This window comes from Rhipicephalus sanguineus, chromosome 3, assembly GCF_013339695.2.
Source record: "Rhipicephalus sanguineus isolate Rsan-2018 chromosome 3, BIME_Rsan_1.4, whole genome shotgun sequence".
In the NCBI taxonomy this organism is placed as follows: Eukaryota; Metazoa; Arthropoda; class Arachnida; order Ixodida; family Ixodidae; genus Rhipicephalus; species Rhipicephalus sanguineus.
Genome location: NC_051178.1, coordinates 171,497,518 through 171,513,274, shown reverse-complemented (window position 1 = coordinate 171,513,274; position 15,757 = coordinate 171,497,518). Strand labels below are relative to the sequence as shown.

Sequence of the window (15,757 nt, the reverse complement as noted above, 5' to 3'; positions counted from 1 at the left end):
ACCGCGTGACAATCTATCCATAGTGGTGCGAATAAGGATGCTGTTGCTGGCTGGCGAAATTGCAAAAATATTTGCGGTAGACTACTACCAGCTTAATTTATGAGCAAATTTTTTGGCGAGAGAAATTAGTTCCGCAGTGAAAATGGCGGCATATGTCCTTCGATAAATTCATATTCAAAAGCAACGAGTCACATCTTTCAAATAACAAACTTAGTTCTTGATAGTTATATTATTTTGAAATATTAAAATGCAATATAAATATGAAGCCGCACAGTTCCACCACATGTAACGGCTTCCTTTCCGCTGCAGCTGAACAGTTTGACTTTATGATCATCTGTCAGCAAAGCACTCTGGTGAAGAACACAGGCACGTCAACTTTCTTGCCCTTCAGCCTGCTTCTCCGGCCCAATATGTACCACCCGCGCGGGGAACCAAGCTTATGCTGCAATGAGTTCGCGCTGTTGATTTTATACTATCGATAGCGCTATCGATAGTATTTTTTACCATCGATAGTTAGATAGTGACTCAGCTATCGATAGTATCGATAGTACCATCGATAGTTCTGCACCACTAGTAGTAACACTACCGATGACACTATAGATTGCACCATTAATAATAATATCGATGATTTATGAATAGTAGTTCTATCGATAGTTTCTTTCCACGATCGATAGTTTTTAAAACACTATCGATGCTATCGATAGTCAATTTACCGATAGTTTTGCATCACTGCTGCCAGGTCATGTTTTGCTCTTACTAGACTAAATTTGTAGCGTGCCAGAATACTCGCGCATTGTCACGGGAAGTCTGTCACGCTGGTAAAAGAAAATGTACCTGTACATATTATGAAAGTTCATACATGTGCTGGTTGTTTCGCAAGACAAGGCAATTCGCGGTACAAATTTCTCCGGCTGCTAGATTTGAGGAGCGAAGCGGTGTGGAATGTGGGAAGGGGAACAGAGGTTTTCAGGTTTTACATGTGTGTTGTGCAACCACCGACATCACAGCTCCCCTCCCCACCTCGAGTTTGAGTACTGTGTTTGAGTATACTCTTTCGCCTCGCACTTTGCTTAGGTTTCGCTTAAAGCTCCTGCTTATATACACCATTACGTTCAGCCGCTCCTTAAGGAGAACAACTGAGTTTTAATTATTGCTGTGTCCCTGTAACATATCAGAACATTCATGGAATCGCCGGATGATCTCATTCCGCAAAAAATTCGCAGGGTCCCTTATGCATTCGCCTGAGACGAATCGAAGGTGATGATGATGATGATGCCCTTTATAAATGGCTCACACCCACTCTGGGGGAGATCGAAGGCGAAAGTCTTCTACTTCTTCTTCGTCTTCTCCTTCTTCTTCACTCTATATATAAGAAACAAAAGAGTCTTTTGACTCTTTTTTGAGAGTTCTGGCTTGCCACGTATACGACTTCCTTTAAAGAGACACATCTCTCTTTGGAGATCATTCGGAGATCATTATAAGAAGCCCGCCCAGCTCTATAGAAAAATATAGAGAAATAGAGAAATAGCAAGCAATGGAACGGAAAATGACAGGTGTAACCTTAAGGGACAAGAAGAGAGCAGAGTGGGTCAGGGAACAGACAGGTGTTAAGGACATCTTAGCTGAAATAAAGAAGAAATGGACATGGGCAGGGCATGTAGCACGTAGGCAAGATAACCTCTGGTCATAAACTGACTGGATTTCAAGAGAAGGCAAGCGCACGAGGAGGAGACAGCAAATTAGGTAGGTATATAGATGAGATCAAGAAGTTCGCGGGTATAACGTGGCAGCAGCAAGCACAGGACCGGGTTGACTGGCGGAACATGGGAGAGGCCTTTGCCCTTCAGTGGGCGTAGCCAGGATGACGATGATGATGATGATAAATAGGTTGCCCAGCGAGCGTCGACGGTCCCGTGCTTAGCTGTGTGAAGCTTTGCGCGACTTAGTTCAAACTTCCCGCATTTCTTTTTTCACTCTACCCTCCCCTGTAATCATTTGACCCTTTTCCCTGTCCTCCGTATCCAGAGTAGCATGTCAGTGGTCTGTGTGCCCCGATAGAAACCTACGCCCTCCAATACGCAATTCTGTCTCTCCTCAAAACAAATTGGTTCCGTTATCTTGATATTAAGGATATATTTTTCACTTAGTGCAGCCCTGGCGGCCGGAGTAGCGACCGAACGTGAAGTCACTGTAAATTTCGCTAAGTCACTGTCACTTCACTCGTGAAGTCTCTGTTACTTTTGCTAATCAGTGCTAGACGGTGAATGGACAAACCTGCGAGCAATCCTAAATGCTTTGGCACAATGTAGCCGCGGGGACGATTACGTCCATACTAGCCTCATTTGGTCAACACGGCCACGCCCACTTATTCCGCGCTTTCTGTACAGAATGCAAGAGCAGGGCTGTAAGCCAAGCACTTCATTCGTTTCCGCGGTGCTTACAGTGCGCGGAGGAGGAGGAGGAAAAACATTTATTAACAGAAAGGGGTTTGTGATGCTTGGTCCGCAAGTACCATCTAGCAGTGCTGGCTGCCCTCAGTCCAGGACGCCACAGGCAGTTGCCGCCCTGCGTGCCCTGTCGATCAAACTGATCTGATCATCAAGGTTATCGCTGGCCAGCAACTTGATAACCAGCGGACGATCTTCTTTTGGGTTTTTAGGAAAGCACAACGGCAGCCAGCACTAGACGACAGCTTCTTTTCATTATCTCTCTCTAACCTCTTTGTCACCCCTCTTTCCCAACCCCGGTGCAGGGTAGCGAACTGGACACCAGCACCTGGTTAACCTCTCGCCACCTTTTCTCTCTCTTCCTCTCATTCCTCCACGGCTCATAACTTCATTACCTACTCGTTCACCACACTCCAGGAGTATCTGGCACCGTACATCTTATAATCTTATCCGCCATCAGTACGCTGAGAGAGTTGGTTTGGATTATGGCCGTTTGCTCGATTGCAATCGCATTTTTATCGCTCTTTCTCTATGGTATGCGCTCCTTCAGTATGATGACGCAAGATGCCCGTCTGTAAAGAAACTAAAAAAATAAAAAGATAATTGCGTGTAGTTCTGATTGGCGTGGTTCTTGACGAGCTAATAGAGAGGAAAACTTACAAGTAAAACTGGCTGTTAAAGTTGCTGCACTGACAGAACGTTGATTCGTGTGTGACTTTTCCGGAAACGCAATCGAAACGACCTCGTCACTGCTAAAACAAAAAAGAAATAAAAATAAAAAAGAAACAAACACAAACCTACGTCATCTTTACTATTCACGTTTACCTTGAGCCGGTCATAATTTTTGTAAAGTTAATTACACAGCAATTAACTGGTCTATGCGTGTATTCACGTGCATGGAGTACTGTTCTCACAGCTGGCAAAGCCGTAACTTGTAGACTGTCACGTGAGCGTCATTCTGTCTGGACGGCGTAAAGAGCAGATACCGTCCTTGCCCTTCGTAAATGGAAAAGTACATATTTCCAACCCGACCGTGGTATGCGGTCATGAAAATTGAACGGCAGCATGTGCGGCCGCCTAACAGCATGTCCCCGCATAACGTCCGCCATAGGACTAGGCAATTATAAGAGTTCAGCACTACAGCAAAAGGCCACGTGCGCCAGTCGCGCCGTCAACCGACATGTCTGTCAAGCTGCACGCAGGAATGTGACGGGACGGTGAGCTGTGCTCCAGGAATGCAGGTTCCACGGTCGATTTAATAGGGCTTGCACATCGCTGTTCAGGTGCACTGCATCAGGTCCTACGTTCCGGTTGTGAGTCGTGTAGCGGTATCGCCAGGGCCTGCGCGATCGTGTTTGCTCGTGGACGTAGGATATAGCGGTGTCCGTATTGTACAATGCTGTACCAGGTGATAGACGAGCGCAAGCCAGCCGGAGGCAAAAAAAGATGGGTGTTCAGCTGCATGCGCGATTGGGACTCTTCCATCGCCGCTCTTCAAAGAAAAGAAGAATGTGAGTAGTTGTTTTACTGTCGCCAATTTGCAGTTTTAGTTTATGTTTGTTGTAAACGACGCTGTTAACCATTACAACTACTTCCTCATTAAGCTGTTTTCAGTTTACAGTTGAACTACGTAGGCAAGAAAGTTCATTCGGCGAGTAGGGAAGTTGTTTCGAAGTTTTTATGTACACGTTGCCCAGTATATATATATTCCGTGGACGCCGCTCGCCATTGGCGCGGAACTAGAACATGACCGCCCTTGCAGGAATGCCGACAGCGTAGATGGAACATTTAAGATAAATCATAGGTACATCATTCGTCACGCCTAATTCTTTGGTGGAAGGCATAAGTGTTCTGCTAGTTCTATGTGCTGCAAGCGGCTTAAGTTCGTCTTAAATTCCTACACAAGCTTTAAAATAAGACACAGTATGCTTTCTGTTCACTAGCCCACATAAAAAAAGAAAGAAACACTAAAACCTTAATGACGTTATTCATGTTGAATGTCGAAGAAAGGCTGGCTAAAATAGTGAAGACTGGTCAATGACACCAGCTAAATGGAAAGAGAATATTCTGCTTTTCGATAGACGTCAATCATGTCGCTGAGAGAATTGACCAAAACAAGTGATGTACAGTAACGAGCAATGAGAGTAAGAGGGGGGGGGGGGGGGAGTACAAAATTCTCGCACGTGCCTTTTGTTGCAGTTAACTGTTGAGAGCATCAGATGAACCAAAACACTGAGCTATGTTCGTGCTCGTGCGGAGTCCTGCAATGTCGACTCGACCGTTTGCCGCACGTCCGCGCGGTCCTTGACATTTAGATCCATCTCGCTTACATTCCAATCCATGTGTGTTTCATATCGCTTCTCTAAGTGTTGTTTTGACTTGGCTCTCTTGGGTTATATAAACTGGCCGGTAGCACCGACACATGCCGTTCAGTAACGTTGATAACCCCTAATTTCATCGGGTTCGCGCATTTTCGGAATGGTTTGCACCATTACATTCCAGTCTGTTTGTGTCATGTCTTCGCTACGTTTCCTTTCGATCTGATCGAGTCGTATATCATACGATGGCTGGGTGGACTAACGAGCGTCGTCTAGTAGATCCTCTCGCATCAACGCAGCCGGCCACCCGTGAGCGAGTGATAGCCCTTGATACCCATGCACAGGATGACGCGTAAGTGAAATCGTTTACCGTTGCGTCACTTTCGTTTACATTAAGATCCGCGTATGTCTTACTCAGATAAAATACTTCTGATGTTGGTCTGTTTCAAATATGATAAGTGGCCTCGACTACCGTCGTTATTCTCAGTTGTGGGCCAGGGGCGTAGCCAGAAATTTTTTTTCGGGGGGGGGGGGGGGGGGGGGGTTAAACCATACTTTATGTATGTTCGTGCGTGCGTTTGTATGTGCACGTGTATATATACGCAAGCAAAAGCAGGGGGGGGGGGGTTGGGTGAACCCCCCAACCCCCCCCCCCCCTGGCTACGCCCCTGTTGTGGGCGTACAAAAGGGCAAACCGTTTCATATAAACAATCTAAAAAATGCGTGTGACCAGTAAAGTGTCTTCTTGCGGCTCAGTCATCGTCGAACTAAATAAAAAGCAGCCTATAGACACACGTGCGGGTGTTTTCAAGTTGAGCGACTTGATCACAGCAGATCGCCAGTTTCTTGATTAGATAGATAGATAGATAGATAGATAGATAGATAGATAGATAGATAGATAGATAGATAGATAGATAGATAGATAGATAGATAGATAGATAGATCATTGATTGATTGATTGATTGATTGATTGATTGATTGATTGATTGATTGATTGATTGATTGATTGATTGATTGATTGGTCGGTCGGTCACTTGTCTTATATTGCAGTGGAGCCGGTTCACGTCGTGGCAAACGGCAAGTTGCCGTCCAGCCAGCAAAACGGCGTCAACGTCACGCACTTGGATCCGGGGCTGTATCCGGACGAATCGCCGAAAGAAGCAAGGGAGGTCCACGTGCAGACAAGCACTTGGTCCGACTGCTGCGATCCCAGCTCGGTGTGCTTGCCATCTCGAAGGCGCCGCAATGCCAGCTTTTTCGGCAGCACCGAAGAGCTCAACCGTGAGCGCAGCCGCCAGGAGTCATCCGGACACTGCGTCATACACCCCTGCAGTGTCTTCAGGTGCGCGCAAGCATACCGTCGATAATTGTGCTAAAGTCATGTACCCTGTTTTATTGTATATACCCGTGCTTGTTCCTTGTTAATTAAAAAACTTTGACCAATGACAAAAAACATACGAATATGCTCGTACGTGTGTGCAGGATGTACTGGGATTTGTGTCTAACAGTACTTCTGGTGGCCAACCTGGTGCTCATTCCTGTGGACGTGGCCTTTTTCGCCGACCCTGGTGATCTTTACTGGATGGCCTTTCACCTGACGTCGGACGCGATCTTCTTTGTGGACATCGTCTTCAACTTTCGCACCGGTACGTGTGCACTAGCGCTGCATGATCACGTGACGAGCCTAATTCTCTCAAGTAGACGCGATGAACATTCATAACCACCAGATAGAGAAAGGAAAAAAAGAACATGGCTGATCCCTCCGTCATAGGAATCGGTATAAGATGAAAGTGAACCATGTCTTCACAGGAGTATAGTTGATGGTTTATTGTACACTGATATCTGAGAGCTCGCGCAATGTTCATTAGGTGCGAAGCACATTATGCGCTCGGGCTTTCGGCGTCTCCTGTCGTCGTAGCCCGTCACGGTAAAGCAAGTGGCAAATAAGACGGCACGTTCGCTCAGGAAATGCTCTGTTTCTGCGATGGGCGCTGGACGTTGTCTGCGACGCTGTGTGTACTAATGAGAGGACGCTGTCCTCTCGTTGCTGTTGAAGTGTTCCTATGGGAAACACCGGTCTTGGCACCTCCCCAGGTTTCACGTTAGTGGAGCTGTTTTTTTTTAGGAGCGAAGCTCCTTAAAGCGGCACCCGTTCGTCCCCGTCGTAGTGCGTAACCAGTCTTAACGCTAGTACCAGATCTTGACCTCCAAGGTGGTGCCGGTGGGAGATTTCTCCTGTGCGTTGTTGAACAATAAAAAAATTCGCAGCGTGCGCGTTAACTAAAAGCCGAATTCGTCTGTCTCTCATTCCCCATTAGCAGCCATTGGCATGTTCCAGTAGGAAACGTTAGTAGAAGTAGAAGTGTAAGTGTTAGCTAAAAGCCGACTTCTGTCTCTCATTCTCATTAGCAGCCATTGTTTACCTCTAAGGTAGTGCCTGGTGAGATTTCTCCTGTGCGTGATTAAACAATAAAAATTTTGTTCAAAACGCCGTTGATTGATGAAACAAACCAACGAAAGACGCCAGATGTTTTCTAAAAGCAAAACGAAAACACGCCAGATGTTTCTAAAGCAAAACGAAAAGACGCCAGCTGCTTAACGAAAGACGCCAGATGAGACCTCGGCATTAAACACTTTCGTGTTAAAAAGGAGTGATGTAATGCAATACGTTGCCACTGAAGCAGGAAGTGCAGGGAAAGCCGCATATGAATAGAGTGTAGGACGAATTCCTTTCCGATGTGGTCTTTCCTCATAGGAGGATTGTATGTAGACACGCTATAGTGTGCTCTTCCTCTAAAGACCCTGTCCTCAGACATATATTGCGGGTACTTCAGCATACTTCGATACATACAGCCAAGCATATCCCTTTCCGTCCCGAATTTTTCGTAGGGTAGAACAAAATTTTTTAACGTTCTTTTCTAGCTAAGAGGCTATTGAAAAGCATACAAAAAAGAAAGGAGACCGTAGGTATAATGGCTTTCACGGGAATATCATGTCCAGTATGCTGGACACTAGGATTAATTTGTTCCACTTATGGGTACACACATTCTGCTTTCTTCCTTGAAAAAATGTTGCTGTTGTTCCTGTCAGAAAGTTAATTGTCCTTTAAAACACAAAAATGGCTTGTTTTGACCTGAGAAAAAGAAAAAAAATTATATTACCTGTCGCGCATAGCGTTCAGCACCACGAAGGGATAAAAAGCTAGGAGGGAACGCGCTTAGCGTCCACAAGCCAACCTCCTCCGACGCCGGTCCCTCCTCGTGCTCCAAGCTCTTGGTAGAATTCCCAGCTTGCTCCTGGTTCAATTTTTATGGCTGGGTTTCAAGATTGTCACGTGACGTCCTTCCTAGTTTTTTTTCTCTCCTCCATGTTTAGCGCAATGCGCGCCAATTTCATCCCGATGTCCAGTGCACTGGACATGAATACAATCTCGCATTGCGAGCAAACTTCTGATCATAAAAGCTACCTTTTCGCAACACTGTTTCAAGAGGGCATAAATCAGCTCGCACGATTTAAGTTATTTGATTTGCGCGAAGATAACTTCTCAAATAATTTTGTATGCTTGAGCACACCATGCGCGCGCGTTTCCTCTTGAATCACGCCATTACTCTGATGCGCCCCCATAAGAAAATGGGGCCGAAGGAGGAACTACGTTCAAAAAGATATTTCTCGCCCCTTACAGAAGCTGTCAAAGTAGTTTCGGATTCGATTGTGGCTTTGCTTGCTTTACTGCTCCGCTTTTTCTGTTATGTCCAGTACACTGGCCGCAGGGTCGGAAAGGGATCGATGCCGAACTTTTGTTATTCATCACAACATTCCCGAATGCTCGCTGACGCAGGCGTGATCACGACTGAAGGTGTAGAACGGGTGAACTTGGACCCGAAGTACATCGCGCGCCACTACCTGAAGACCTGGTTTCTGCTTGACTTCCTGAGCACGGTGCCGTTCGACTACATCTGCGTGCTGGTGGAAAGCACCTTCCAGAGCCTTCAGAAGCCGGGTGCCCTGTCCGCTATACGGCTGTTGCACCTCGCCAAGCTTCTCGGTTTGCTGAAACTGCTCAGGCTGTCTAGGTTGTGCAGGTACCTCAGCAGCCTCCAGGAGCACACGGTAAGCCTATTCCGACAACTCATGAATTTCTCCTTAACTGAACGTGTCAGTGCGCGACCAGAGTGAAAAGCGCAGTATCCTACCTTCTCTATACGTATAATGTGTAAAGCTACTGAGCATGCACGATTTTACAGTCCAGCCCTTTGTTAAACAGCGAATTTTTCGCATCTTATTGGTGCGTTTACAGTTTCATCGCCCTAGACAAAACGATCCACCGGTAACAAGGCAATGTTTGTATAATTATCGGCGCTTGATTCTTGTGTGAGCCATACAGATCTCGCTGAACAAGTAAGCCAGACAATAGCGCAACACTTCTAGGTTGTACGTATAACCTGTCTGTACATAAAACATATATTGTGTCATCGTTCGTGACTCTCGGTGAACTCAGCACATTGTTGGTTCGAGTCAGTCAGACTGGCGCTGACCGGCTGAAATTCCTTGCTGTTTGAGCGCTTGCGATACGTGAGTCTTTATATTCATGTGGTCCTCGTTTTCGTAGCATACGGGCACTTAGATTTTATCTTCGCGAATTTGCAACAGCAATGTCTCGAAAAGTTTCTCCTTAATCGTCAGAGCGTTTTACTATACTCGCGTGTGTGCACGATTTGCGCAGTTTGCGTTCTCCTCCACGGTCTACCTGAGCCTGGCAAACATTGTGGGCTTCATGCTACTCATTGCTCACTGGAACGGCTGCTTGCAGTTCTTCGTAGCCATGATGCAGGGATTCCCCGAGGGCAGCTGGGTACAGAGGGACGGCATACAGGTACGTGTCTGGGTCACTACAGCAATTGCAAAGCGTGATAACGTTTACATCGTAAAACAGGGTTTGGAAAGATCAGGGGCCGAATTCGCAAAGGTTTAAAGTGCAATTGGCCATTGGTTGGCCGCCTTCGCTAATAATATTTCCAGCATGAGTATTGGCTGTAATTTTCTTTTACGAACAATAAGAAAGTCGAAAGTAAGAAATAAGTTCATCGTGAGTCTTTTCTTTATAGTCTTTTGTCTCAGTTGATATACCATTCAGAGAGAGAGAAAAGGTTTATTATGGCAGAAAGGCTGAGAAAAGTTGGTTCGAGTCAGTCAGTCAGTGAATCAATGTTCTGGCCTGCTACTCAGCAGTAGGAAAGGGGAGAGTGGTAGTATAGAGAGTGGAGAGAAGATGCGGATGATGATGATGATGGAAAAAAGTGGCGACGAAGTAAGTCCTTGAATGTCCAAAAACTATTTACAGTCTCTCGTCGAGCTCTGTATCGCGCAAAAACATGTTCAGCGCTTTCAGAATATCGCGCTGATGACATGGTGGTGGTCCCAACAGAACTTTTTCTGAAACTTGTTGCTTCGATGACAAGACGGCCGCCAATGAATTTCTTTGCGTGAGGTATCGTGGGCAGACGCACAGGGGGTGTTCGATAGTCTCAGGAGTGCCACACATCTCGCAATTGGGACTGTCGGCACGGCCGATAAGGTGTAGGTAACGGCGAGTGAATGCCACACCTAGTCGTAGTCGGTGAAATAAGCTTGTAATACACCTTTTCACCATTCAGTTCAAGACAGCTGTCTAGTAGAAATATTCCAAAGACAAGTTTACAACATTCGGAGTTCATGCCGTCGTACGGACTTGCTGCCGTCGTAACGCCTCGATTAAAGTTTTTTTATATATATAATGCGTTAGCACCTTCTCGGTCTACTCTCGCAGCGCCCACTTCATGCCCCATAGGCTCATTCGTGGCGAGGAATAGCGCTAGCATGTCCAACTCGTTCATAGCAGGGTGCGTGACATTACCGTAGTGATCAACGCAATGCAGAATCAAGAGTCAGGTCAGGATTTACGAATTTACTGCTATCCTTTCTATACGTGGTGTGCTTTGGGTGGTAGGATCTATCGATGAGCTTTCGTCTTTCTGAACAACAGCGACACCTGTTGAACGTAGTCTACATGTAGGTACCCGTGGCTTTGAATGCAGTTTATGAAGTGAGGGGCGCTGTTTTTACGGGTAAAAATTCTATACATGGTTATACACAACTTTGAAGTAGCCTACGCGATTTGCATTTCTATCTGCCGTTTCCGAATTTAACTCCATAAAGAGTGTCGACTTCGACTTCCGTTGTCTCTGACTAACCCGAAGAAACGCCAAGCCAATGTGTGTGTTTACGTATGTTTTACAGAACCGACCTATATTCGAGCAGTACTCCTGGTCCATGTTCAACGCGCTGTCTCAAATGCTGTCCATCGGGTATGGACAGAACGCGCCAGTCACAGTCATCGACATGTGGCTTGTCACCCTAGGCATGCTCACCGGTGCCACGGGCTACGCGCTCCTTATTGGCCACGCCACAACGCTCATTCAGAGCCTGGACTACACCAAGAGGTTGCATCGGGAAAAGGTATGATCGCTCTTACTGTATGCACGCATAGACGCTCTCTCTCTTATAGCTTCAACTGCACGGTGTACAGTGAAGTCACCGAGCCACCATAACTCATGTTTAGCCGTGGACCATAGGGCCATTATCACAAGGAGTGCTTCATCCCGTTAGGCCATGTCTTCCGTATTCCTCTTGTGACACTTCCAATAAGTGCACACTCAAGGTCATAATGTCGAACGCTTAGTGTGCTCACGCGAATAATTGTGTGGAATGATGGCAAAGGTGATGACATTGGTATCATTGCACTCCAGTATAGCGACATGGTTTCCTTCTGTTTCCGCGCAGATGGAGCGAGTGGAAGAGTACATGCAGTACCGTCGCATGCCCAAAGACCTTCGTTTCCGGGTGCGAAATTACTTCGAACATCGGCACGAAGGAAAGGCCTTCGACGAAGATGCCATACTGGCCGAGCTTTCGCAGCCCCTCAAGGAGGTAGGCACCACTGCCTCACCTGCAGGCTGTCTGTGCATCATTCTATATCGTAGTGCGTGATGCATTTGCACAACGTGCCAATTGAAGTGCTGCGGAGATTCCCTGAAAGGAGGAAGACTTGTTTGGTCTTTCACCCCGAACGTTTACCATGCGATAGCGCTGTATTCCTTTAACTTTTTGCAAAACGTTTTCTCTCACCGTAATTTTGCTCCAGCGTCATAAACTATGTATGATCTTTTGTTTCACGTTTGGTTTATTGGTCCGTGTATTCTGAGAGTTACTTTCGCTCGATCACACTCCTTTCATATCAACCGCTGTCCACGGCCAGGTGACCCCGGCGATATCGTGAGTGGAACGCTGCTCGCACTAATAGCGAAGAGCCAAAAGGAATGACATTGCAATAAAATCGTTAATCAAGCTGCCCCATTTATTGATCTGACTGTTGTCGATGTTATGAGAGCATAACTATAAATTGTAGCTACATGCAGAACAGAATCGCGACTATACCTTTGGGCATGATCCAGCTATCCGTCTCCTGACTTTCATGGTTTAATTTTCTATATTTAATTCCGACGTCTTTGTATCGTTAAGAAGACTTATAATTCTCTGCCCTTTTACCTATATTATACACAGTATAAAGTCAAGTATAAGAAATGCAACGTGTCAATCACTGTATGCAATGCTGAGCACTGTATGCAATGCTGAGAAAGAAGTTCAGCAAATTCGCATTTGTGACAGCACTACCGTGTAACGTAATTCTTGCTCGTGCACTGTTTGTACATGTTGTGACTTAAGTGAGTGCGATGAGTCTGCGCCTGTCGATTGGTAGTACCAGGTTCCTACCACTAGTACCAAGGACACTGGTAGTACTTTTTATATGGCGCCGTGTTCTGCCGCGACGCGCCTTGTATTCATCATAAAAAAAGAACGACGCCTGAAATTTCGCAACGTTCTGTGAGTCAAGAAGCTAGGAAGTGATTCGGGTCAAAGAAATTCTCTCAAGGATGACCGCTGCGCTGTCCACATCAGTGCTTATACAACGAGACCCTCTGCTTGCACAGGATGTGATGAAGCACAACTGTCGGGCTACGCTGCGCGCGGTGCCCTTCCTGTCGCACGTGGACCCGGGATTCGTGAGTGACCTGGTGACTAGGCTGCGGTACGAGTTCTTCCAACCGGGGGACGTCATCATACAGCAGGGGTCCGTGGGCCGCAAGATGTACTTCATCCAGTCGGGCACCGTCAAGCTGCTTCTCGATGGCTCACAGTTCCTCGGCACGCTGTCCGAGGGCAGCTACTTCGGAGGTGCGTGTAAACATACATGTGAGACTCATCCGCGCACACTGCACGCATGTATTGGCTGCCTGCGCATTCACATCATGTCGAGGCTCACATCGCGCAACAATATGTCACTTGGATATCCATCCTGAGCTTCGCTCCAGTAGCTAGATTCTGTAGAAATGGGACATAGTGAAAGGTGGTCACTTTTCTTTGGACATGTGTTCTTTTTTTTGCTTCGCACGAAAGAGCGACATTTGAGAAAGGACGCTACAGGACATATACCAGGAACATTGTACATCAGAGTACTACTTGATAATACGTTATTTGGGTACCTACATCGCACACGTATTGTTTGTACCTTTTTATACGGCATGTCCAACTGTGTGAAATGTGTAAGCGGTTCCACCTAGTCAGAGTCGTCGGCGAACACTGAGACCTTAACGGAGACGTGAAGTAGATTTGGGTCAGTGGAACAAGAGGTCAGTGCAGTCGATGATTGGAAGAACTCTACGAAGTGGTTCATTGCATATAACGAGAAAGGAGGGAGTGGGTGGAGGGGCACGACACTAACTTTGTTAGAATAGCATCTGTTGTTAGATTGGCTGAATGGAAGCCCTGACCTTATATTATATGGAGTTTTAATTTTAATAATATCTGGGGTTTTACGGCGCGAAAACCATCATATGATTGTGAGGCACGCTGTAGTGGAGGGCTCCGGATATTTTGACTATCTGGTGTTCTTTAACGTGCACTGACATCGCACTGTACACGGGCCTATAGCATTTCGCCTCCACCGAAATGCGACCGCCGCAGCCGGGATCGGACTTGCGACCTTCGGGTCAGCAGCCGAGCACCGTACCACTGATCTACCACGGCGGACAGAGTTTTAATGTCGACTGGCATGACGACGAAGATTGTATGCTGCGCTTTCCGGACACTCAGAAACTGTGCCGACATTGTGCTTAGCGGAGAGTTTAGCAACGAAATGCCCGTTCGCGCGACGTAAGGACGAGCTCAGGAGGGACAATTCGCACGAGACTTATTCTGTAAAGTTCACGAGAACGCCGTAGATGCAAATGGGCGAACCATCGTGTAAGTTACAGAAGCGCTTTACTGGCGAGGCCAGTTCGCATAACTGATTTGCATATAACTGAAGAAAGGGGAATGAACTGAAGGGCAGTTGTTTTTTTTTTATTTGTTAGACGTAACCATATTTCGCCAACAGATAACGAAGCCAAGGCGAGAACAGAGGGCTTTATTGTACTTTTTAATTTAAATGTATATTAATTATTTTATAAAGTGAAGAAATAACTAAAGTGGAGGAAGAAAATCTTTGTGCGTGAAAGCCAAGGCCACCAAGCCTCGGCCTCTTAAAAATACACTAAAGTGATACAATGAATCAGTTTAGACTGATAAATTATACTCTGAATGCTCTGTTGTCGTTAATATCACCATCACAGGCTCATTCATAGAAGATAAAGTCGAGGTAAAAGTTTCATTTCTAAACTGCGCGCCGAAATCTCCGCACGTGACGTCACGGATTTCAAAATGTTTTAATCGTATTTCGACCACACTGGCTCAACGAAACTTCCTGAAACTTGGTATGTAAAGTGTCTGGCTCCCTCGGAAGACAATGTACTTCATATTTACCAATTAGGAACTACGAAGGCCCTAGTGGACGCTGTCAAAGTTTATCACGTCACGGCGCTTGGTGCGGGAGCTTCACGGTGGCATCCCGCCTGCATTTTCTTTCTACACGTCTTCTCGCGGCAAGCGTGGTGATTTTGGTATTATGAAAGAGCAATTTACTAATGCGAGAATGAATGAATGAATGTGACATTTACTGAAATAAAAGGACGACTCTTGGTCGCTGTTGGTGATAAGGTGGGAAAGGGGTAAGAGGACTAAAGGGTGATGAGCATCTTCACGTCACGTTCTCGCACGAGTCAGTAAAATCGTTTTTCTCTTTGGTGTCCCTTTAACCTACAATTTATTGTTAATTAGTTATGGTTGTTTTCACATTTTCGCAGTTAGTACCATGGACGAATGAATGCGTAGATGATGTTTTGTTTGAAACGAAGCCGTGGTTGTTAAAACTTGGTTTTCTTTCCTGAATTACCGATGGTTACTTCTCTCTGTCATCCATGCAGAAATCTGCCTGCTGACGAAGACGACAAGGAATGCTAGCGTCATCGCGGACACCTACTGCGACCTCTTCTCGCTGTCCGTGGAGAACTTCAATGAGGTGCTGCAGCAGTACCCCCTGATGCGCAGCTCGCTCGAAGCCACCGCGGCTCAACGCATCGCGCACAACTCAACGTTCCGAGCGTGCGACAGCGAACACTTATGAGGGTTGCGCGTTTTTTTTTTTTCCCCACACATGTCACAAGTGTCACATTACTTAACGCGGCAGGAATGCGCGCTCAGGGCCAAAGAGGAGACCATTGGGAACAGCCAGGCGTGATCTGGCCAGCGATCTGGCCTTAAGGCTTTAAAGCGAAAGTGGCGCATCGACATGTATTTGTCTCGAGCTATATTTCGTGCAGGGCTGGTTGTACTTCGAATTGGTTCTGCGGAATCCCGCAAGATGGCGGAAGGGTTAAGAAAGGGAAAACGACAACCAACCGTTTGTAGCACGAATGCTGCGAATCATTCCGCAGAGCCGATTTTGCAATATTCTGTGTCCATGCTCTTGGAATGGTCGATAAATTTGCCCTTGCCCTGCCAATTTCTCGCTTCCTGGTG

At 46.4% G+C, this 15,757-nt stretch overlaps 1 protein-coding gene across 1 annotated transcript in view; it reads left to right on the top strand.

Annotated features, from left to right (window-relative positions):
* Positions 1–15,362, top strand: part of LOC119386092 (potassium/sodium hyperpolarization-activated cyclic nucleotide-gated channel 2) — a 42,645-nt gene extending 27,283 nt beyond the window's left edge. The window contains exons 3-10 of the mRNA XM_037653439.2: positions 5,816–6,107; positions 6,248–6,411; positions 8,604–8,875; positions 9,489–9,638; positions 11,042–11,260; positions 11,585–11,731; positions 12,793–13,036; positions 15,163–15,362. Of these exons, the coding sequence (XP_037509367.1) occupies positions 5,816–6,107; positions 6,248–6,411; positions 8,604–8,875; positions 9,489–9,638; positions 11,042–11,260; positions 11,585–11,731; positions 12,793–13,036; positions 15,163–15,362 (1,688 nt within the window). The remainder of the gene's footprint in view (positions 1–5,815; positions 6,108–6,247; positions 6,412–8,603; positions 8,876–9,488; positions 9,639–11,041; positions 11,261–11,584; positions 11,732–12,792; positions 13,037–15,162) is intronic.
* Positions 15,363–15,757: the final 395 nt, after the last annotated feature.